Raw genomic sequence first — 17,780 nt, 5'->3', positions numbered from 1 at the left:
ACAGAAAGGGGTGCTAGGTCGAGTCTGCCTGTCGGTGATGTCATTGTCTTTCAGGTTTGTGGTGGTCATGGGAGTTGTAGTTGACGTGAAATGAAGCAATCCATCGTTACGCTGATTCAATTAAAAAGTACAATATCGCATCAATATCAGCGATACTAGTTCTGTACTGACTGGGTATCACACGGAATGTCTGATGATGTATTTTATTGTGGACATTGAATGCAACACTTAATAAAGTATTGTTTTCCAATGTGTCTGTTTCAGGCTAAACTGTATCATAAACTGTATCAAAACCGGATATTTACGTGAGGTTAGTGTGTGTTAGATCGATAAAATGTTACTATTTACAATTTTACTGCATTTGGAGGCCTTGTTTACGTTGATATGTAGGTATATGTGCAGTAGAACCAATGTTCGATAGTTTGTGTTTCAGTAGGACGTTAATGATTGGTGCACACCACAAAGAGGAAGAGGTCGCCTTCACGAGTTGCTGTTGTAACTCTCAGAAGACGCTATTATAGTCCTCTCTAGTGCACGTGGCCAATGAGGTAATATAAATACAATAACCTTTTACACTCTTTAGGTTGTTTAAATACGATGCCGTTGCAAATGAACGTGCTATTGTTAGCCGCTAACGTTAGCCCGCTAGCGTGCCAGCATGTAGCATGTAGCCAAAGCCATATTTTGTGTTGTGAATACTTTTTCTCCTATTTCTACTGGTCCTTCTTACTTGGGACATTCTTTTTTGAATATTATAATGTTGGGATTACCGAGCTAATGCTAACAGAGCTAACAGAAGAAGTGGTAAATAGCAACTAAATGCAGCTCAACACAATGAACTCCCGGTCAAACTCCGCTGTTACTGATCTGAAACCCAGTTGAAGTGAAAGGTAGTGCTCTGTTTACAAGGTAAAATACAGATGCATTCACAGACACTTGGAAATCACAGATATCACACAAATGCATCCCAAATCACGTGACACTCACAAAACCAACCACTTGTTACTCATAACAGGAACAGTCCTTAAAATAAAGACACAGGACAGTTTGTATTGTTTTCCTTTTTCAATGGAATAACCATGATGTTTATATTGATGAGACAATGCTATGGAAGAGAACTTGATGGGAATATCATGGAAAATACTACACGCTCCTGCAGGGCTTGGATGGGGCACACAAATATTTCACATTAGCTGACATGAAAAGCTCAAGAGCTCATCATTAAAATTAAACAAACAATTATTCTGCATGATAATCTTCCACAATAATTCCTGTTTGTGTCCTGCAGACATCCATCAGCTGATTGGTCGTCAGGAAGAATGTCCCCTCAACCACAGGGTGGGAGCTCCACTTTGGAGCAGGTGGAGCAACAACCTATTAAAGAGGAAGAGGAGGAGCCACAGCCCACCCACATTAAAGAGGAAGAGGAGGAGCCACAGCCCCCCTATGTTAAAGAGGAAGTGGAAGAACTCATAATCACTCAGGAGGGAGAGCATCTTCTAGGGCCAGAGGAGGCTGATCTCACCAGGTTGCCACTGACTGGTGTCTCTGTGAAGACCGAAGACCATGAAGACAAACCACCTGAGTCCTCACAGCTTCATCATAGTCCAAGTGAGGAGATGAGAGAGGCGGAGCCTTCATGCAGCAGCTCACTGCAACACATGACAACAGAAGCTGATGGAGACCACTGTGGAGGATCACAAGCAGACAACCTCTTAGCTCCACTGTCAGATAGTGACGACACGACGTCACACTCTCCTGAAGATGAAGACAGCGACTACTACCAAGAACCTTTGAGCAGCGATACAGACTGGGGAGGTGATATGACGACTCACACTGGCAACAAACACTCTGAAAGCTCTAAAAAGAAGACAGATAAAAGTTTTAACTGCTCAGTTTGTCATAAAAGATTTTCCCGTAAGGGTAATTTCGCTCAACACATGCGAACACACACAGGAGAAAAACCTTTCAGTTGCTCAATCTGCGACAAATGTTTCACTCGAAAGACAACCATGAAAAGACACATGAGAACACACACGGGCGAAAAACCTTTCAGTTGCTCTGACTGCGGTCGAAGCTTCACTCTAAAGGCTAACATGCAGTTACACATGCGCACACACACAGGAGAAAAACCTTTTAGGTGTTCACATTGTGGTAAAAGCTTCACTTTAAAGACTTACATGCAGTTACACATGAGAAAACACACGGGAGAAAAACCTTTTAGTTGCTCCGACTGCGGTAAAGGCTTCACTCAAAAGCCAGCGTTGCAATCACACTTGAGAACACACACAGGAGAAAAACCGTTTAGTTGCTCAGACTGCGATAAGCGTTTCGCTCAAAAGACAACCATGACAAGACACATGAGGACCCACACAGGAGAAAAACCTTTTAGTTGCTCAGACTGCGGCAAGTCTTTCACTCAAAAGACAGCCATGAAAAGACACATGAGAATGCACACTGGAGAAAAACCTTTCAGTTGCTCAGACTGTGGCAAACGCTTCACTTTGAAGACTAACATGCAATCACACATGAGAACACATGCAGGAGAAAAACTTTTTACTCATTAGTTTTTTTTTCTTATAATTGTATGTAATCAAAGGGAATTTTTATATTATTTAGTTGTATTTCATGTTGATGAGATGTTGACAAATGAGTCACGTGTTTTATTCTGATTATAATCATGAGCAACAATTTAAAAGCGAAATGACAAAAAGCCTAAATTGTATGGTGTCTGTGTTTATTTTTCACTACTCGGTTCGGTCAGTAGAGGGCACTATGTGCACTGCTTGATTGTTTGGGGCCGTTACCGGAAAAAAGCAACAGTCTAGCTGGATTCTGTGGATTCGAACAAGTTTGAGCATTGGAATTTGAATGCATTGTCAATAAAGGTAATTGAACTCAAGTAGACGTCTGGGGGTCTGTGATTGACTTTGCCGTTTATACAGTAGGTGGCGGTATCTACCCTTTGAAAGTCATGGTTGCCATGAAACCGGAAAAAGACGAAGAAGACGTAATCGCATTGCATTGTGAGTTTGGAGGGAAAATTAAGTTTCTCGACCCGACGTCAGAAAATAATAGCGGGCTATTATTTTCTGACGTCCTTATTTTGTACCACCACAGGAAGTGCTGTTATTTTGAAGGCTGGAATTGGTTGTTGTGTGACTTGACAGAAGCATAAACTTATCTTCTGCATTCCTTCTCTTGTTCAAACATTAAAACATTGTAAATAAATAGTAACCATTTAAAAAAGAAAACGTTTTCCTTTCCCTTTAAGAACACTAAACGTCCCTGCTCATAAAATAGAGCACTTCCCCTTTAAGAGAGGCGGCATCTTTAGGTTAGCAGCTAGCTAGACTGTCGACGAGCTGAGAGCGAACTGCTGAGAGGAAAAGTGGAATAAAAGCGATTGAAGGATCTCTAAAGCGATACTGACCTGGTCGATGATCCACCAGGATCACTTAATTAAGAGCAAGAATTGACTTTTGGTGAGTTTTATTGATTATATTGGAACTTTGTTTTGAACTGTGTGTGGTTACATCGTCCAGGACAAATTAAATAGTTTGTGTGTGTGTGTGTGTAAAACTTGTTAATATTCTGCCCTACTGAGAATGCAAATGTGTGAGTATTCTGTATACTGTACGTGTCAACATCAAGATGGCGACGTTTACTTTTTGTAAGTCCACGTATACGTCTTGGCCGAAACGTAGCAAGCTTCTGCTAGACATCGACAGCAGCTCCTCGTGGACTTCAAACCCTGAAGACGCCAGGAAGCTATAGAAGCTAGAGGCAACCTCCGACCTTCCACCGCAGCCTCGGCACCCACTACTTCGCTTTAGCCGAAAACGAAGCAGCGCAGGCGGCGTGGGAGGCAAACGCAGAGCTGGTCGAGCTAAGCTAACGGCTAACCGGTAAACACCCGCCATTCCATCCATCCTGCTGGTCGATGTTCGATCCCTTCACAACAAAACGGATCCATATTTTTGAAAACTGCTCCCAGAGTTGGATGAATCTGAAAACGTGATGGATAAATCTTTATTGGCTTCTATTGCGTGTTTATTTCTACCATATGATTTCACTCCACCTTTAAATGGACCATAATGGACCATAACCATAATGTTCATATGGATTTAATAATGCTAGACATGGACATCTCAAGATGATTAACCCTAAACAATATATAGATATCTATTTATATATATTTTACAGTGAACAATAATCTTCCACAATAATTCCTGTTTGTGTCCTGCAGAAATACAGCAGGTGATTGGTTGTCAAGAAGAATGTCCACTTTGGAGCAGGCGGAGCAACAACCTACTAAAGAGGAAGAAGAAGAGCCACGGCCCACCCATGTTAAAAAGGAAGAGGAAGACCCCGAGCCCCCCTACGTTAAAGAGGAAGAGGAAGAACTCTGCATCACTCAGGAGGGAGAGCATCTTCTTGGGCCAGAGGAGGCTGATCTCACCAGGTTGCCACTGACTGGTGTCTCTGTGAAGACAGACGACCATGAAGACAAACCACCTGAGTCCTCACAGCTTCATCATAGTCCAAGTGAGGAGATGAGAGAGGCGGAGCCTTCATGCAGCAGCTTACTGCAACACATGACAACAGAAGCTGATGGAGACCACTGTGGAGGATCACAAGCAGACAACCTCTTAGCTCCACTGTCAGATAGTGACGACACGACGTCACACTCTCCTCAAGATGAAGAGACCGACTTCATCCAAGAACCTTTGAGCAGTGATACAGACTGTGAAGGTGATATGACGACTCACACTGGCAACAAACACTCTGAAAGCTCTAAAAAGAAGACAGGTAAACTTTTTGACTGCTCAGTTTGTCATAAAATATTTTCTTGGCAGAGTAAATTGACTCGACACATGAGAACACACACAGGAGAGAAACGTTTTCATTGCTCAGACTGTGGTAAAGGCTTTGCTCGAAAGGCAACCATGCAAAGACACATGACAACGCACACAGGAGAAAAACCTTTTAGTTGCTCAGACTGTGGTAAATTGTTTGCTTTTAAGATAGACATGCAAAGGCACATGAGAACACATACAGGAGAAAAACCTTTTAGTTGCTCAGACTGTGGTAAACATTTTGCTTTGAAGATAAGCATGCAGTTACACATGAGAACACACACAGGGGAAAAACCTTTTCCTTGCTCAGAGTGTGGGAAACCTTTCGTTTTTAAGACAAACATGCAAACACACATGAGAACGCACACAGGGGAGAAACCATTTAGTTGCTCAGACTGTGGTAAAGGCTTCACTCAAAAGTCAACTTTAGCTGGACACATGAGAACGCACACAGGAGAAAAACCTTTTTGTTGCTCAGACTGTGGTAAAGGCTTCACTCAGAAGTCAACTTTGGCTGGACACATGAGAACACACACAGGAGAAAAACCTTTTCGTTGCTCAGACTGTGGTAAAGGCTTCGCTCAAAAGTCAACTTTGGCTGGACACAGGAGAACACACACTGGAGAAAAACCTTTTAGTTGCTCAGAGTGTGGTAAAGGATTTTCTCAGAAGTCAGCTTTGGAATTACACACAAGAACACGCAAAGGAAAAGAAACCCTTTAGTTGCTCGGACTGTGGTAAACACATGACAACCATGCAATCCCATATGAGAACACACACAGGGGAAAAAAAGAAGACATGCAGAGGCACTGATGTTCAACTGTAGGGGTCGGCAACCTGTGGCTCCGGAGCAGCATGTGACTCTTCAACCTCTTTGTCGCGGCTCCCTTCACAATGCTGACATTTTTTATCTTTGTCATGAACTTTTTTTTTAAAAAACAACTTTCTGTGAGACTGTTAATGTATCTTGGCTGAGTTCTGACTGGTGATTGGATGAGTACGAGGATTGGAAGAGAGGCGGGTGTTTGGCTGCCTGCTTTGGTTGAGACGTCAATCAATGAGATGTTAATGGATTGTCAACAAAGCTGTAAGCATGATTTTAACTCCAGTATACGTCCTGAGGTCTGTGATTTAGGGTGGCTGAGAATTTCAAAACACAGTAAGAAAAATGAATTACAACTTGATAATGCAATGAAACTTTGAAAAGTTACGAATGTGGAAATTTAGAATGAAACAAAGGAGCCATTCAGAAATGGACAGCCCGCTTTAGATCACACCACAGATTTTCAAGAATATTTCCATCTGGCGACGGAGATGGCCATTGGATGGAACCTTGTACTTGTTCCTGCTTTAGTTGTCTTGTTGGAGGTATCCAGCCTCTGGATATTAATACTGAAATACTAATTTCAGTTTACAGTGTGCGACTGCAGTGGTTTAATTTGTAGTTAAAGCTGTCCGGCCATCCTCATTAATATTTTTCCCTCTTTTCAAGGTTGTAAATATGCTGTCATCACTAAATGCTGTAACTGATGAAGTCACTTGTGTTCCATGACCTCCAGAATCTGTCTGGAAAGTAGTGATTTGATGGCGCCATTCAAGCCAAATCTGCCACCGATAGCACTTGGAACTTCAATAAATAATGAACATTAGGTATTATTCCTTAAGAGGAACGAATCAACGAAGTTATAGCGGTGATGAATGCTGTTGCGTGGGACGCAGCGGCACCAAATAATGCCAGGACTGACATAAGAGTCAGCTTTGAGTCACTTCTTACATTTAACTTATGTAAAGTTACAAGATTTACAACATTACTGTATTTGTTGGACTTGTTTACATTGATATGTAGCGCGATTCTAATGTGGAACCAATGTTCGATAGTTTGTGTTTCAGTCAGAACGTTAATGATTGGTGCACACCAAACCGAAGCGGAAAAGGTCGCCTTCACGAGTTGCTGTTGTAACTCTCAGAAGACGCTATTGTAGTCCTTTCTAGTACACGTGACCAATGAGGTAATATCAATACATATTATCAACCGTTTACACTCTTTAGGTTGTTTAAATACGATGCCGTTCGAAATGAATGTGCTATTGTTAGCCGCTAACGTTAGCCCGCTAGCGTGCTAGCGTGCTAGCAAGTCTATCTACTCAAGATATGTGGAGCCACTTTACATACAGCTTGTATAGAATCTATAGAATAGAGCCCAACCGATATAGGATTTCTGGGGCAGATGCTGAAAAAAACTGATCTGCGATATATATGATGATATACATTGAAGTATGCTCATAAATCCCAGAAAATACAAAACGTGTGAAGTCAATACTGGTGTTATGTAATTAGTTCAGACGTGTGTGCTACCTTATAGCATGATTCCAATGTTCACTTCACTTAAAGCTGCTGATGGATACAAATATATATATATATATATAGTATATGACATTTTTTTTCAATAAAATCGAGTAAAAATTGGCATATTTTAGACGTATTTGTGTTTTTTTTAATTTTATTTACAATGCACAACAAGATTACCCAATAATTTGTGTTTGTGTCCTGCAGATATCCACTAGGTGATTAGTCTTCATAGAGAATGTCCCCCAAAGCCACAGAGTGGGAGCTCCACTTTGGAGCAGTTGGAGCTACAGCCTATTAAAGAGGAAGAAGAGGACCCCCCCCCCCCCCATGTTGAAGTGGAAGAACTCTCCATCACTCAGGAGGAGGCTGATCTCACCAGGTTGCCACTGACTGGTGTCTCTACGGTGACTGAAGTCAAACCACTTGAGTCCTCACAGCTTCATTGTAGTCCAACAGAGGAGATGAGGGAGGAGGAGCCACAGCCCACCCACGTTAAAGAGGAAGAGGAAGAACTCTGGATCACTCAGGAGGGAGAGCATCTTCTAGGGCCAGAGGAGCCTGTGAAGACCGAAGACCATGAAAACAAACCTTCTGAGTTATCACAGTTTCATCTTAGTCCAAGTGAGGAGAGGAGAGAGTCCATCCATGTTAAAGAGGAAGAGGAGGAGCAACAGCACCCCTATGTTAAAGAGGAAGAGGAGGAGCCACAGCTCATTTACATTAAAGAGGAAGAGGAGGAGCCACAGCCTCCCTATGTTAAAGAGGAAGACTTCTGGATCACTCAGGAGGGAGAGCATCTTCTAGGGCCAGAGGAGGCTGATCTCACCAGGTTGCTACTGACTGGTGTCTCTGTGAAGACAGACGACCATGAAGACAAACCACCTGAGTCCTCACAGCTTCATCATAGTCCAAGTGAGGAGATGAGAGAGGCGGAGCCTTCATGCAGCAGCTCACTGCAACACATGACAACAGAAGCTGATGGAGACCACTGTGGAGGATCACAAGCAGACAACCTCTTAGCTCCACTGTCAGATAGCGACGACACAACATCACGCTCTCCTCAAGATGAAGACAGCGACGACTACCAAGAACCTTTGAGCAGCGATACAGACTGTGAAGGCTCTGAAAGGTCTAAAAAGAAGACAGGTAAAAAAAGTTTTAACTGCTCAGTTTGTCATAAAAGATTTTCTCTTCAGGTTCGTTTGGCTCAACACATGAAAACACATGCAGGAGAAAAACCCTTTAGCTGCTCAGTCTGTGGGAAAGGCTTCACTCTAAAGACAAACATGCATAGACACATGAAAATACACAAAGAAGAAAAACCTTTTATTTGCCCAGACTGCGGTAAAAGTTTCACTCTAAATACAAACATGCAATTACACATGAGAACACACACAGGAGAAAAACCTTTTAGTTGCTCAGAATGTGGTAAACGCTTCACTCAAAAGACACACATGCAATTACACATGAGAAGTCACTCTGGAGAAAAACCTTTTAGCTGCTCAGTCTGTGGTAAAGGTTTCACTCTAAAGACAAACATGCAAAGACACATGAGAACACATAAAGAAGAAAAACCTTTCACTTGCCCAGACTGCGGTAAAGGCTTCGCTTTAAAGACAAACCTGCAATTACACATGAGAACACACACAGGAGAAAAACCTTTTAGTTGCTCAGAGTGTGGTAAATGTTTCACTGAAAAGAAAAACATGCAAAGACACATGATAACGCACAGAGGAGAAAAACCGTTTAGTTGCTTAAACTGCGGTAAAGGCTTCTCTCTAAAGACTAACCTGCAGTCACACATGAAAACGCACACAGGAGAAAAACCTTTTAGTTGCTCAGAGTGTGGGAAATGCTTCACTGAGAAGAAAAACATGCAAAGACACATGAGAACGCACACAGGAGAAAAACCTTTTACATGCTGAAATTGTGGCAACACACGCGGAGTCGCTGATGGTCGACCGTTTGAGTCGCCCGACTTCCATGCAGTCACCGTGTCGTGATATTCTGTGCACGTGGCTTTGTTCAATGAATACATCTTGTTCTTATTCTTGTGCCAAAAAAGACGTGGTGAAGTTAAAGTTAGACTATATGCTGTCATCACAAAATGATGTAACTGATGATGTCACTTCCCTTTTCCACTACTTGCATTACATTGGGTCTAGAAAGTAGTGAAAGTAGTAAAGTGGTGATTTGATTCCTTTTACTAACTTTCATCCCCACCCCGCCCCCCCGCTAGTGATGTGCATGAATATAAATTTTATGAACATTTTATTTATTCATTATAATTTAAGTATGTTTCTATTCTTTCTATTTCTTTGTCAACTGTTATTTATATTTCTTGTAATTGAGTGTTGTTGACGGCAATAAAAATGAAACACAAAAATCAAAACGTGTTCTTTCTGTTTAATGGCGGTTCTGGTGCATTACCGCCCCCTTCTGTTGTGTTTTTGCAGCAGTCACCGCCTCACTTGTGCCGCTCGGGAAAATATATCGTTGGTAACGATCGGCAATCGTCTAGTCGAGTCTTAATCCGTTCAAGTTAAACAGAGCGAGCAGAAAACAGAAGCAAGCGAGCCAGGAAATTTTGCAAAAGTGAGCATATCGCACTTATCGGCTGATATCGGCAGATAATATTCAGTTCTCCATAAAGCCGCACATCTCGAGTTAATGCATTGTTAATTTTAACTCGATTAAACAGGACCAGATCAAAATAGACACTTGAAAAACAGCTAGAATTGACCTTTTGCCCTTTGGGATCTTAATGAGGTTTTAAGTAGAGTTACAATATGAAAAAACAACAACGGCAAGTGAGGCAAAAGTCATTTATTGAAAACAACAAAGTGAAATCACCAAAAGAGTGATGTAATTCTCCCTGCTGCGACATCCGCATGACACCGTTTGACAACCCTGCACAACCTGAAGGTTCTGAGTGAAGACAGGAAGCATGTATATTCCTGTACCCAAATCATCATACAGACATTCTCAACAGGACATACTATGGGCCTTCAAAATAAAAGCACTGTTTTGCTGTCTAACATTGTAAACATCAAAATATCTACATATGCAGTTGGAGTTGCATGGGTGACTGCATCTTCCTTCATCATAAGCACAGGCATTACAGTTTGTTGAAGATTTAGTAGCAATGTGTTCAACCCATTAGAAAAGTTAGCCACTTTGTTAATAATAAATAAATGTGCTTTACAACTGGAGACAAGTGGATTTCTCCATGGCGTAAGGTTTGTAGCTTTTTATACAACACTCAATACAAATTTGATATAGTTTTATATCGTCACATCGTGATACAGCCCAAATATATCCGGATATATACTAAGGTCCATATCACCCAACCCGACATGGGGGTGAAGCTTTTACCACAATGTGAGCAACTAAAAGGGTTTACTCCTGTGTGGGTCCTCGTGTGTAATTGCATGGTTGCCTTTGGAGTGCCTGTGTGTCCCCATGTGTGATTTCATGTTACTTTTTAGAGTGAATCTTTTACCACAGTCTGAGCAGCTGAAAGGTCTTTCTCCTGTGTGTGTTCTCATGTGTCTTTTCAGGGTCGTGTTTTGAGTGAAACGTTTACCACAGTCTGAGCAAGTGAAAGGTTTTTCTCCCGTGTGCGTCCTCATGTGCGATTGCATGGTTGCCTTTTGAGTGAAGCCTTTGCCACAGTCCGAACAACTGTAAGGTTTTTCTCCAGTGTGTGTCCTCATGTGTGATTGCATGGTTGCCTTTCGAGTGAAGCCTTCGCCACAGTCGGAGCAAATGAAAGGTTTTTCTCCAGTGTGTGTCCACATGTGTAACTGCATGGTTGCTTTTCGAGTGAAGCCTTCGCCACAGTCGGAGCAACTGAAGGGTTTTTCTCCAGTGTGTGTTCTCATGTGTAATTGCATGGTTGACTTTCGAGTGAAGCCTTCGCCACAGTCGGAGCAATTGAAAGGTTTTTCCCCTGTGTGAGTTCTCATGTGTGATCGCATGTTAGCCTTTAGAGTGAAGCTTTTACCACAGTCTGAGCAACTGAAAGGTTTTTCTCCTTTGTGAGTGCTCATGTGTGATCTCATATTTGTCTTTCGTTTGAAGCCTTTACCACAATCTGAGCAACTGAACGGTTTTTCTCCTGTGTGTGTTCTCATGTGTGATTGCATGTTAGCCTTTAGAGTGAAGCTTTTGTCACAGTCTGAGCAACTGAAAGGTCTTTCTCCTGTGTGTATTCTCATGTGTCCAGCCAAATCACTCTTCCAAGGAAATCTTTTATGACAAACGGAGCAGTTAAAAGGTTTAGGGGTCTTCTTTTTAGAGCTTTCAGAGTGTTTGTTGCCAGTGTGAGTCGTCATATCACCTTCCCAGTCTGTATCGCTGCTCAAAGGTTCTTGGTTGTAGTCGCTGTCTTCATCTTGAGCAGAGTGTGACATTGCGTCGTCACTATCTGACAGTGGAGCTAAGAGGTTGTCTGCTTGTGATCCTCCACAGTGGTCTCCATCAGCTTCTGTTGTCATGTGTTGCAGTGAGCTGCTGCATGAAGGCTCCGCCTCTCTCATCTCCTCACTTGGACTATGATGAAGCTGTGAGGACTCAGGTGGTTTGTCTTCATGGTCGTCTGTCTTCACAGAGACACCAGTCAGTGGCAACCTGGTGAGATCAGCCTCCTCTGGCCCTAGAAGATGCTCTCCCTCCTGAGTGATGCAGAGTTCTTCCTTTTCCTCTTTAACACAAGGGAGCTGTGGCTCCTCCTCTTCCTCTTTAAAGTGGGTGGGCTGTGGCTCCAATTCTTCATCTTTAATAAGAGAGGGCTGTGGCTCCTCCTCTTCCTCTTTAATAGGTTGTTGCTCCACCTGCTCCACAGTGGAACTCCCACCCTGTGGCTGAGGGGACATTCTTCTTGATGACAAATCAGGTGCTAGATGTCTGCAGGACACAAACAGGAATTATTGTAGAAGCTATTGTGCACTGTAAAAAAATCTAATAATATGTTTTACTGTTTAATTTTAATGATGGGCTTTTCATGTTGGTTTCTGTCAGCAAAACAGGAGCTAATGTGAAATATTTGTGTGCCCCATCCAAGCCCTGCAGGAGTGTGTAGTATTTTCCATGATATTCCCATCAAGTTCTCTTCCATAGCATTTTTTCATCAATATAAACACGGTAGTTAGCCCATTGTAAAAAAGGCAAACAATTGTATTTTTGTATTTGGGATAATATGAAGAAGGAGGTAGTGGTTCTGGACATTTCATACTCAACAATCAGGATCAAACTAGCAAACTGCTAGGCATCAATATTTAATATTGTCAAAAAGTATTGAATAATTCCCACAATTTCATTTCATTCATTCATTGATTTAATAGCATTTCAATCAGACTACGTAGCATCCATGATACACAGTGCATGTTCCACTACTAGTTAGCATCGAGTTTAGCAACCATTAAAGATACAGATATAGAGACAATTCTTAAAAAAAAATCAAGATAACACAATAAAAACTGAAGCCAATGACACCATTAGTCATTTAGTAACGACACAAAGGAGTTCATTGAGTGATCGGCGCAAACAAACAAGTAACTTTATGTCTGTTTACACTGGAGAGTTGGTGGAGTAAAGCTGAAATGAAGTCAATAGTGAAAGAAAGGCTTATAAAAAGTGACGAGTGGGAGGGATGGGAACCAAAGGGTAGTATAATATTTGCATAATATTCAAAAAGGAGTGGACCAAGTAAGAAGGACCAGCAGAAAATGGGTGAAAAAGTATTCATAACACAAAACATGCTAGCACGCTAGCGGGCTAACGTTAGCGGCTAACAATAACACATTCATTTGGAACGGCATCGTATTTAAACAACCTAAAGAGTGTAAAAGGTTATTGCATTGATATTACCTCATTGGTCACGTGCACTAGAGAGGACTACAATAGCGTCTTCTGAGAGTTACAACAGCAACTTGTGAACCTCTTCCGCTTTGTGGTGTGCACCAATCATTAACGTCCTACTGAAATACAATCTATCGAACATTGGTTCCAATGTACATATATCGCCATATCAATGTAAACAAGTCGTACAAATACAGTAATAATGTCCTGATCTTTTGGTAGAATGACACTTTCTTGTAGCTCTTTATTGTTTTTCTTTATTTATTCTTATTTGTAACTCCAAGAGATTCACAAGAGATCATGTCCACAGTTCCATGTGAAAGGCACTTTTCAAGTTTCAGGTCACATTGTCAACACGAAGAGGTCAGCTGGAGATGTTAATAAACATTATGTAATATGTAATATGTAATATATGATATATGATCATGTCCTGTCATTTATCTTCCTGTAAATAAAATACAGTGAAAATAGGCATTTTCCAGACAGCCCTCTCTCTCTCATATATATATATACACATATACATACTATATATATATACACATATACATACATATACCATACACACATATACATATGTATACATACATATATATATACACATACATATACATACATACTATTCCATACCAAGTCAGTACAGAGTCGGTATTGCTGATAGAACCCAGGAACAAGGAAGTGGCTTCATCAGATACAGCATCAAGCAAGTACAGCACACAGTCAAATGAATGACCTTTCCATACAGTGGACCAGGGGTCAGCAACCCTCGGCTCCAGATCCGCATGTGACTCTTCAGCCTCTGTTGTATCAAGTATTTTTTTAACACCCGAACGGAGTAAATATGCATCTTTATAATGAGTTTTAAAAACATCAGACTTTCTGTGAGACCATGAATGCATCCTGGATATACCCCCCCCAAAAAAAATGAACATTGGAGTTGCAACTATACGTTTTTTCTCGTGCATGTGTTCTGATGTGTCTTTGCACTTCCTGCTCGAGTGAAACTTTTGCCACAGACCGAGCAACTGAAAGGTCTTTCTCCTGTATGCGTTCTTGTGTGTCGTTGCATGGCATTCTTATGAGTGAAGTGTCTACCACAGTACGAGCAACTGAAAGGTTTTTCTCCCGTGTGTGTTCTCATATGTACTCGCAGTTTGGACTTTTCATTGAAGCTTTTGCCACAGTCTGAGCAACGGAAGGGTTTTTCCCCCGTGTGTGTTCTCCTATGTTGCTGCATGCCTCTATTATCAGTGAAGCTTTTCCCGCATTCTGAGCAACTGAAAGGTTTTTCACCCGTGTGTGTTCTTAGATGTAATTGCATTTTGGACTTTTTAATGAAGCTTTTGCCACAGTCTGAGCAATGAAAAGGTTTTTCTCCTGTGTGTGTTCTCATATGTAACTGCATGTCTGACTTCTGAATGAAACCTTTGCCACAGTCTGAGCAATTGAAAGGTTTTTCTCCTGTATGTTTTCTTATGTGTCGTTGCATACCTTTCTTATCAGTGAAGCATTTACCACAGTATGAGCAACAGTAAGGTTTTTCTCCTGTGTGGGTTCTCATATGCAATTGCATGTCTGACTTTTGAATGAAGCTTTTGCCACAATCTGAGCAACTGAAAGGTTTTTCTCCTGTGTGGGTTTTCATGTGTAACTGCATGTGTATCTTTCGAGTGAAGCTTTTACCGCAGTCGGAGCAACTGAAAGGTCTTTCTCCTGTATGTGTTCTCATGTGTAGTTTCCTGCCCTTGTTATCAGTGAAGCGTTTACCACAGTATGAGCAACTAAAAGGTTTTTCTCCTGTGTGAGTTCTCATGTGTGATATCATACTTGCCTTCTCAGCAAAACCTCTCCCGCAGTCTGAGCAACTGAAAGGTCTTTCTCCTGTGTGTACTCTCATGTGTCTGTACATGTGTATATTTTGAGTAAAACTTTTACCACAGTCAGAGCAAGTAAAAGGTTTTACTCCGGCATGTGTTCTCATGTGTCGAGTCAAAGAACCTTTAACAGAAAATATTTTATCACAAAGTGAGCAGTTAAAAAGTTTTTTACCTGTCCTCATTTTAGAGCAGTCAGAGTGTTTGTTGCCAGTGTGAGTCGTCATATCACCTTCACAGTCTGTATCGCTGCTCAAAGGTTCTTGGTAGTAGTTTTCATCTTCAGGGGAGTGTGACGTTGCGTCGTCACTATCTGACAGCGGAGCTAAGAGGTTGTCTGGTCCTGATCTTGGACTATGATGAAGCTGTGAGGACTCAGGTGGTTTGTCTTCATGGTCTTCGGTCTTCACAGAGACACCAGTCAGTGGCAACCTGGTGAGATCAGCCTCCTCTGGCCCTAGAAGATGCTCTCCCTCCTGAGTGATCCAGAGTTCCTCCTCTTTAACATAGAGAGGCTCTGACTCCTCTTCTTTCCTTTGAAAGTGTGTGAGCTCTGGCTCTTCATCTTCCTCTTTAATGTGAAGGGGGTGTGGCTCCTCTTCTTCCTCGTTAATATAAATGGGATCTAGCATCTCTTCCTCCTCTTTAACATACAGGGGCTGTGGCTCCTGCTTTTCCTCTTTAATAGGCTGTGTGTCCTCCTGCTTCTGAGGGGGGCATTCCTCTTGAAGACCAATCAGCCGCTGGGTCTCTGCAGGACACAAACAGAAATGGATTAATTTCTATTGGTATAAATGATAAACGTAAACAAGCAGAGGTGGGAAACAAGCAGTAAAAATATATCCAAATAAGACATCAAAAGCATGTTTAAGGTTTAAAGAGATAGTTCAGATGGTTTGGCATGAAGTTATATGACCCCCCCATCATCAGTGTTAGGTTAGTGAACATGAAACTTACCTCCAATGTGCACAACTTGAGTCTTTCCAACAGCTTCCGGTTGTCGTCGTAGTCGCTCGTTCTCCTCTCTCGTTGGAGGAAGTTCCTTCTGGTCCAATGTTATGTGTAGTCTCTGGTTATCTCCAGCTTCCACCTCCGTGTGTCCGAGATGTAATGAGGGTGCCCAGTCTGGATGGCTTTCATCCATTTCATTAGCTGGTCTCCCTGAAAAACACACACTCTAATGATATGCTAATGCTATGCTAATGCTATGTTTCTCCGTGTACGCTTGACAATGTTAGCTCTGTGCTAAACGAGATCTCCGTTCAAACAACTTGCATCTTCACTCTAAAACTCTGCACTCTCTACCGACTCTACCAAGCGTGCGATCTAGCATTTGCTCACTGAGATTTTAAAACGGATCAATGTGGCTAAATACAACCATTTCAGTGAACTCTGAACTCCGGTCCGTCGCCTTAAGACGTCCGTGTCAAACACAACAAAAACAATTCATACTAGTCCGTCCCAGCGGCCGTAGCTCCTAGACAGGTTGCAAAATCGGTTACAATACAAAAAATCGCCTTTCTTTTAAACCCATCAATATGATGTTCCCGTGTCTCCAAGGGACTCCATCGTTTGGCGTTATTAGCTAGCTTGGCTAACGCTAGCGGCCTACTAAATGCTAGGTGTGAAAGAGCAAAACACATGCTTTGATTGAAACTTACCAGTGTGAAAATGCCGTGAACACACCACCAAGTCTTGGGTGATGGTGTTGAAAGTGATGTTTGGTCGTCTCACGGCTGCTATCCAGGCCATTCGGCGTCTCTTTGTTAGCTCACAGATCACAGCTCCTTGGCTTTGCTTCCACGTTGGAAAGGAGAAACATCTCACCCCATCCTTTTTATTCCCCGATTGTTCGTGTGGACGATGCTGGCACTTCATGACGCAACACTCTAGCGCCATGTTTGGACTTGTTACAACAAAAACACAATGTCTGCTGTCGACAATACCCACAATGCAGTGCGGCGCAACGTCACCCTTAAACACTTATATTTTTTCTATTTTTGTTCCTCAAATCTATAATTTTATTTATTATATACATACGATTTGATTAATATTAAGTTGTTTTCCATATTATTTTATTCAGTAAAAACCTGAACAGTTCAGTTCGGTTTTTTGGGGGGTGGAGCTAGTGCCTCACGAGCCGCTAACTTCATGGCACGTCACTGCTCATTGGTCAGCGCCGAGGTCAATCACAGACCAGACCCAATCACAGACCTCCACACGTGTACTTGAGTTAAATCCATTGAAATCTCATCGATTACAATTTCAGTCCTCAAAGTTGTTAAAAATCCATACAACCCATCAAACAAACATTTCCTGTAACGCTTCCGGTAACGACCTCTCAAACAATCAAGAAGTGTACACATACTGCCCCCTACTGACCAAAATATCATAAAACAATACAAATAGGATACAATTTAGGCTCAAACACAGTGGTGTTCAAAGTGCAGCCCGGACGCCATTTATGGGCTGTGAATTTATTTTTGGGAGAATTAAAATAAAATTAAAAAACAGCAAAAATTGGAAATAGAGTAATGTTTAGCACAATAGAGCAAGTTTCAATGTTTATACTAATCAATAAAACACAAATAAAAACACAGAGTCTTGGCTTTAAATACATGTAGATACACTATTGGGTGTTGCATTTAATGCCCCCCCCCCGTTTTGTGTTTTAACATTGGTATTGTTGACAAATTCCAACACTATGTATAAGCAAGACATAAAAAGAGCTTCAGTATAAGCCGCTAGCTTGGTTGTGACGTCACAACCAGAACACTTAGCGAGGAAAAAGAGCAATTTAAATAAGATTAATATTTATTTTTGGTGTCGCAAACACTTC

At 41.7% G+C, this 17,780-nt stretch overlaps 2 protein-coding genes and 2 pseudogenes across 4 annotated transcripts; 2 read left to right on the top strand and 2 right to left on the bottom strand.

Annotated features, from left to right (window-relative positions):
* The first annotated feature begins 419 nt into the window (after positions 1-419).
* On the top strand, positions 420-2,892 carry LOC131135722 (uncharacterized). The gene is made up of 2 exons (XM_078795057.1): positions 420-548; positions 1,289-2,892. The coding sequence occupies exons 1-2, from the start codon at positions 544-546 to the stop codon at positions 2,565-2,567; spliced, it is 1,284 nt and encodes a 427-aa protein (XP_078651183.1). The 5' UTR covers positions 420-543; the 3' UTR covers positions 2,568-2,892.
* Positions 2,893-3,509: 617 nt separating this feature from the next.
* LOC131135712 (uncharacterized) lies at positions 3,510-10,013 on the top strand (annotated as a pseudogene). The gene is made up of 4 exons (XR_013629540.1): positions 3,510-3,908; positions 4,250-5,559; positions 5,907-5,908; positions 8,351-10,013. The product of XR_013629540.1 is annotated as an uncharacterized LOC131135712 (transcript).
* Positions 10,014-10,025: 12 nt separating this feature from the next.
* On the bottom strand, positions 10,026-13,272 carry LOC131135708 (uncharacterized). Its single transcript, XM_058081934.2, has 2 exons — positions 13,080-13,272; positions 10,026-12,116 (listed from the first exon to the last, which is right to left on the bottom strand). Exons 1-2 carry the CDS (start codon positions 13,082-13,084, stop codon positions 10,598-10,600), a joined length of 1,524 nt encoding a protein of 507 aa, XP_057937917.2. The 5' UTR covers positions 13,085-13,272; the 3' UTR covers positions 10,026-10,597.
* A 272-nt stretch (positions 13,273-13,544) lies between these two features.
* LOC131135917 (uncharacterized) lies at positions 13,545-16,876 on the bottom strand (annotated as a pseudogene). The gene is made up of 4 exons (XR_013629539.1): positions 16,603-16,876; positions 15,899-16,102; positions 15,174-15,692; positions 13,545-15,065 (listed from the first exon to the last, which is right to left on the bottom strand). The product of XR_013629539.1 is annotated as an uncharacterized LOC131135917 (transcript).
* Positions 16,877-17,780: the final 904 nt, after the last annotated feature.

Source organism: Doryrhamphus excisus, linkage group LG12 (assembly GCF_037039965.1).
Source record: "Doryrhamphus excisus strain RoL-2023G ecotype Guam linkage group LG12, RoL_Dexc_Guam_v1.1, whole genome shotgun sequence".
Taxonomy (NCBI): domain Eukaryota; kingdom Metazoa; phylum Chordata; class Actinopteri; order Syngnathiformes; family Syngnathidae; genus Doryrhamphus; species Doryrhamphus excisus.
Note: the sequence above shows the minus strand (reverse complement) of the source record. Positions and strands in the feature narration are given on the sequence as shown.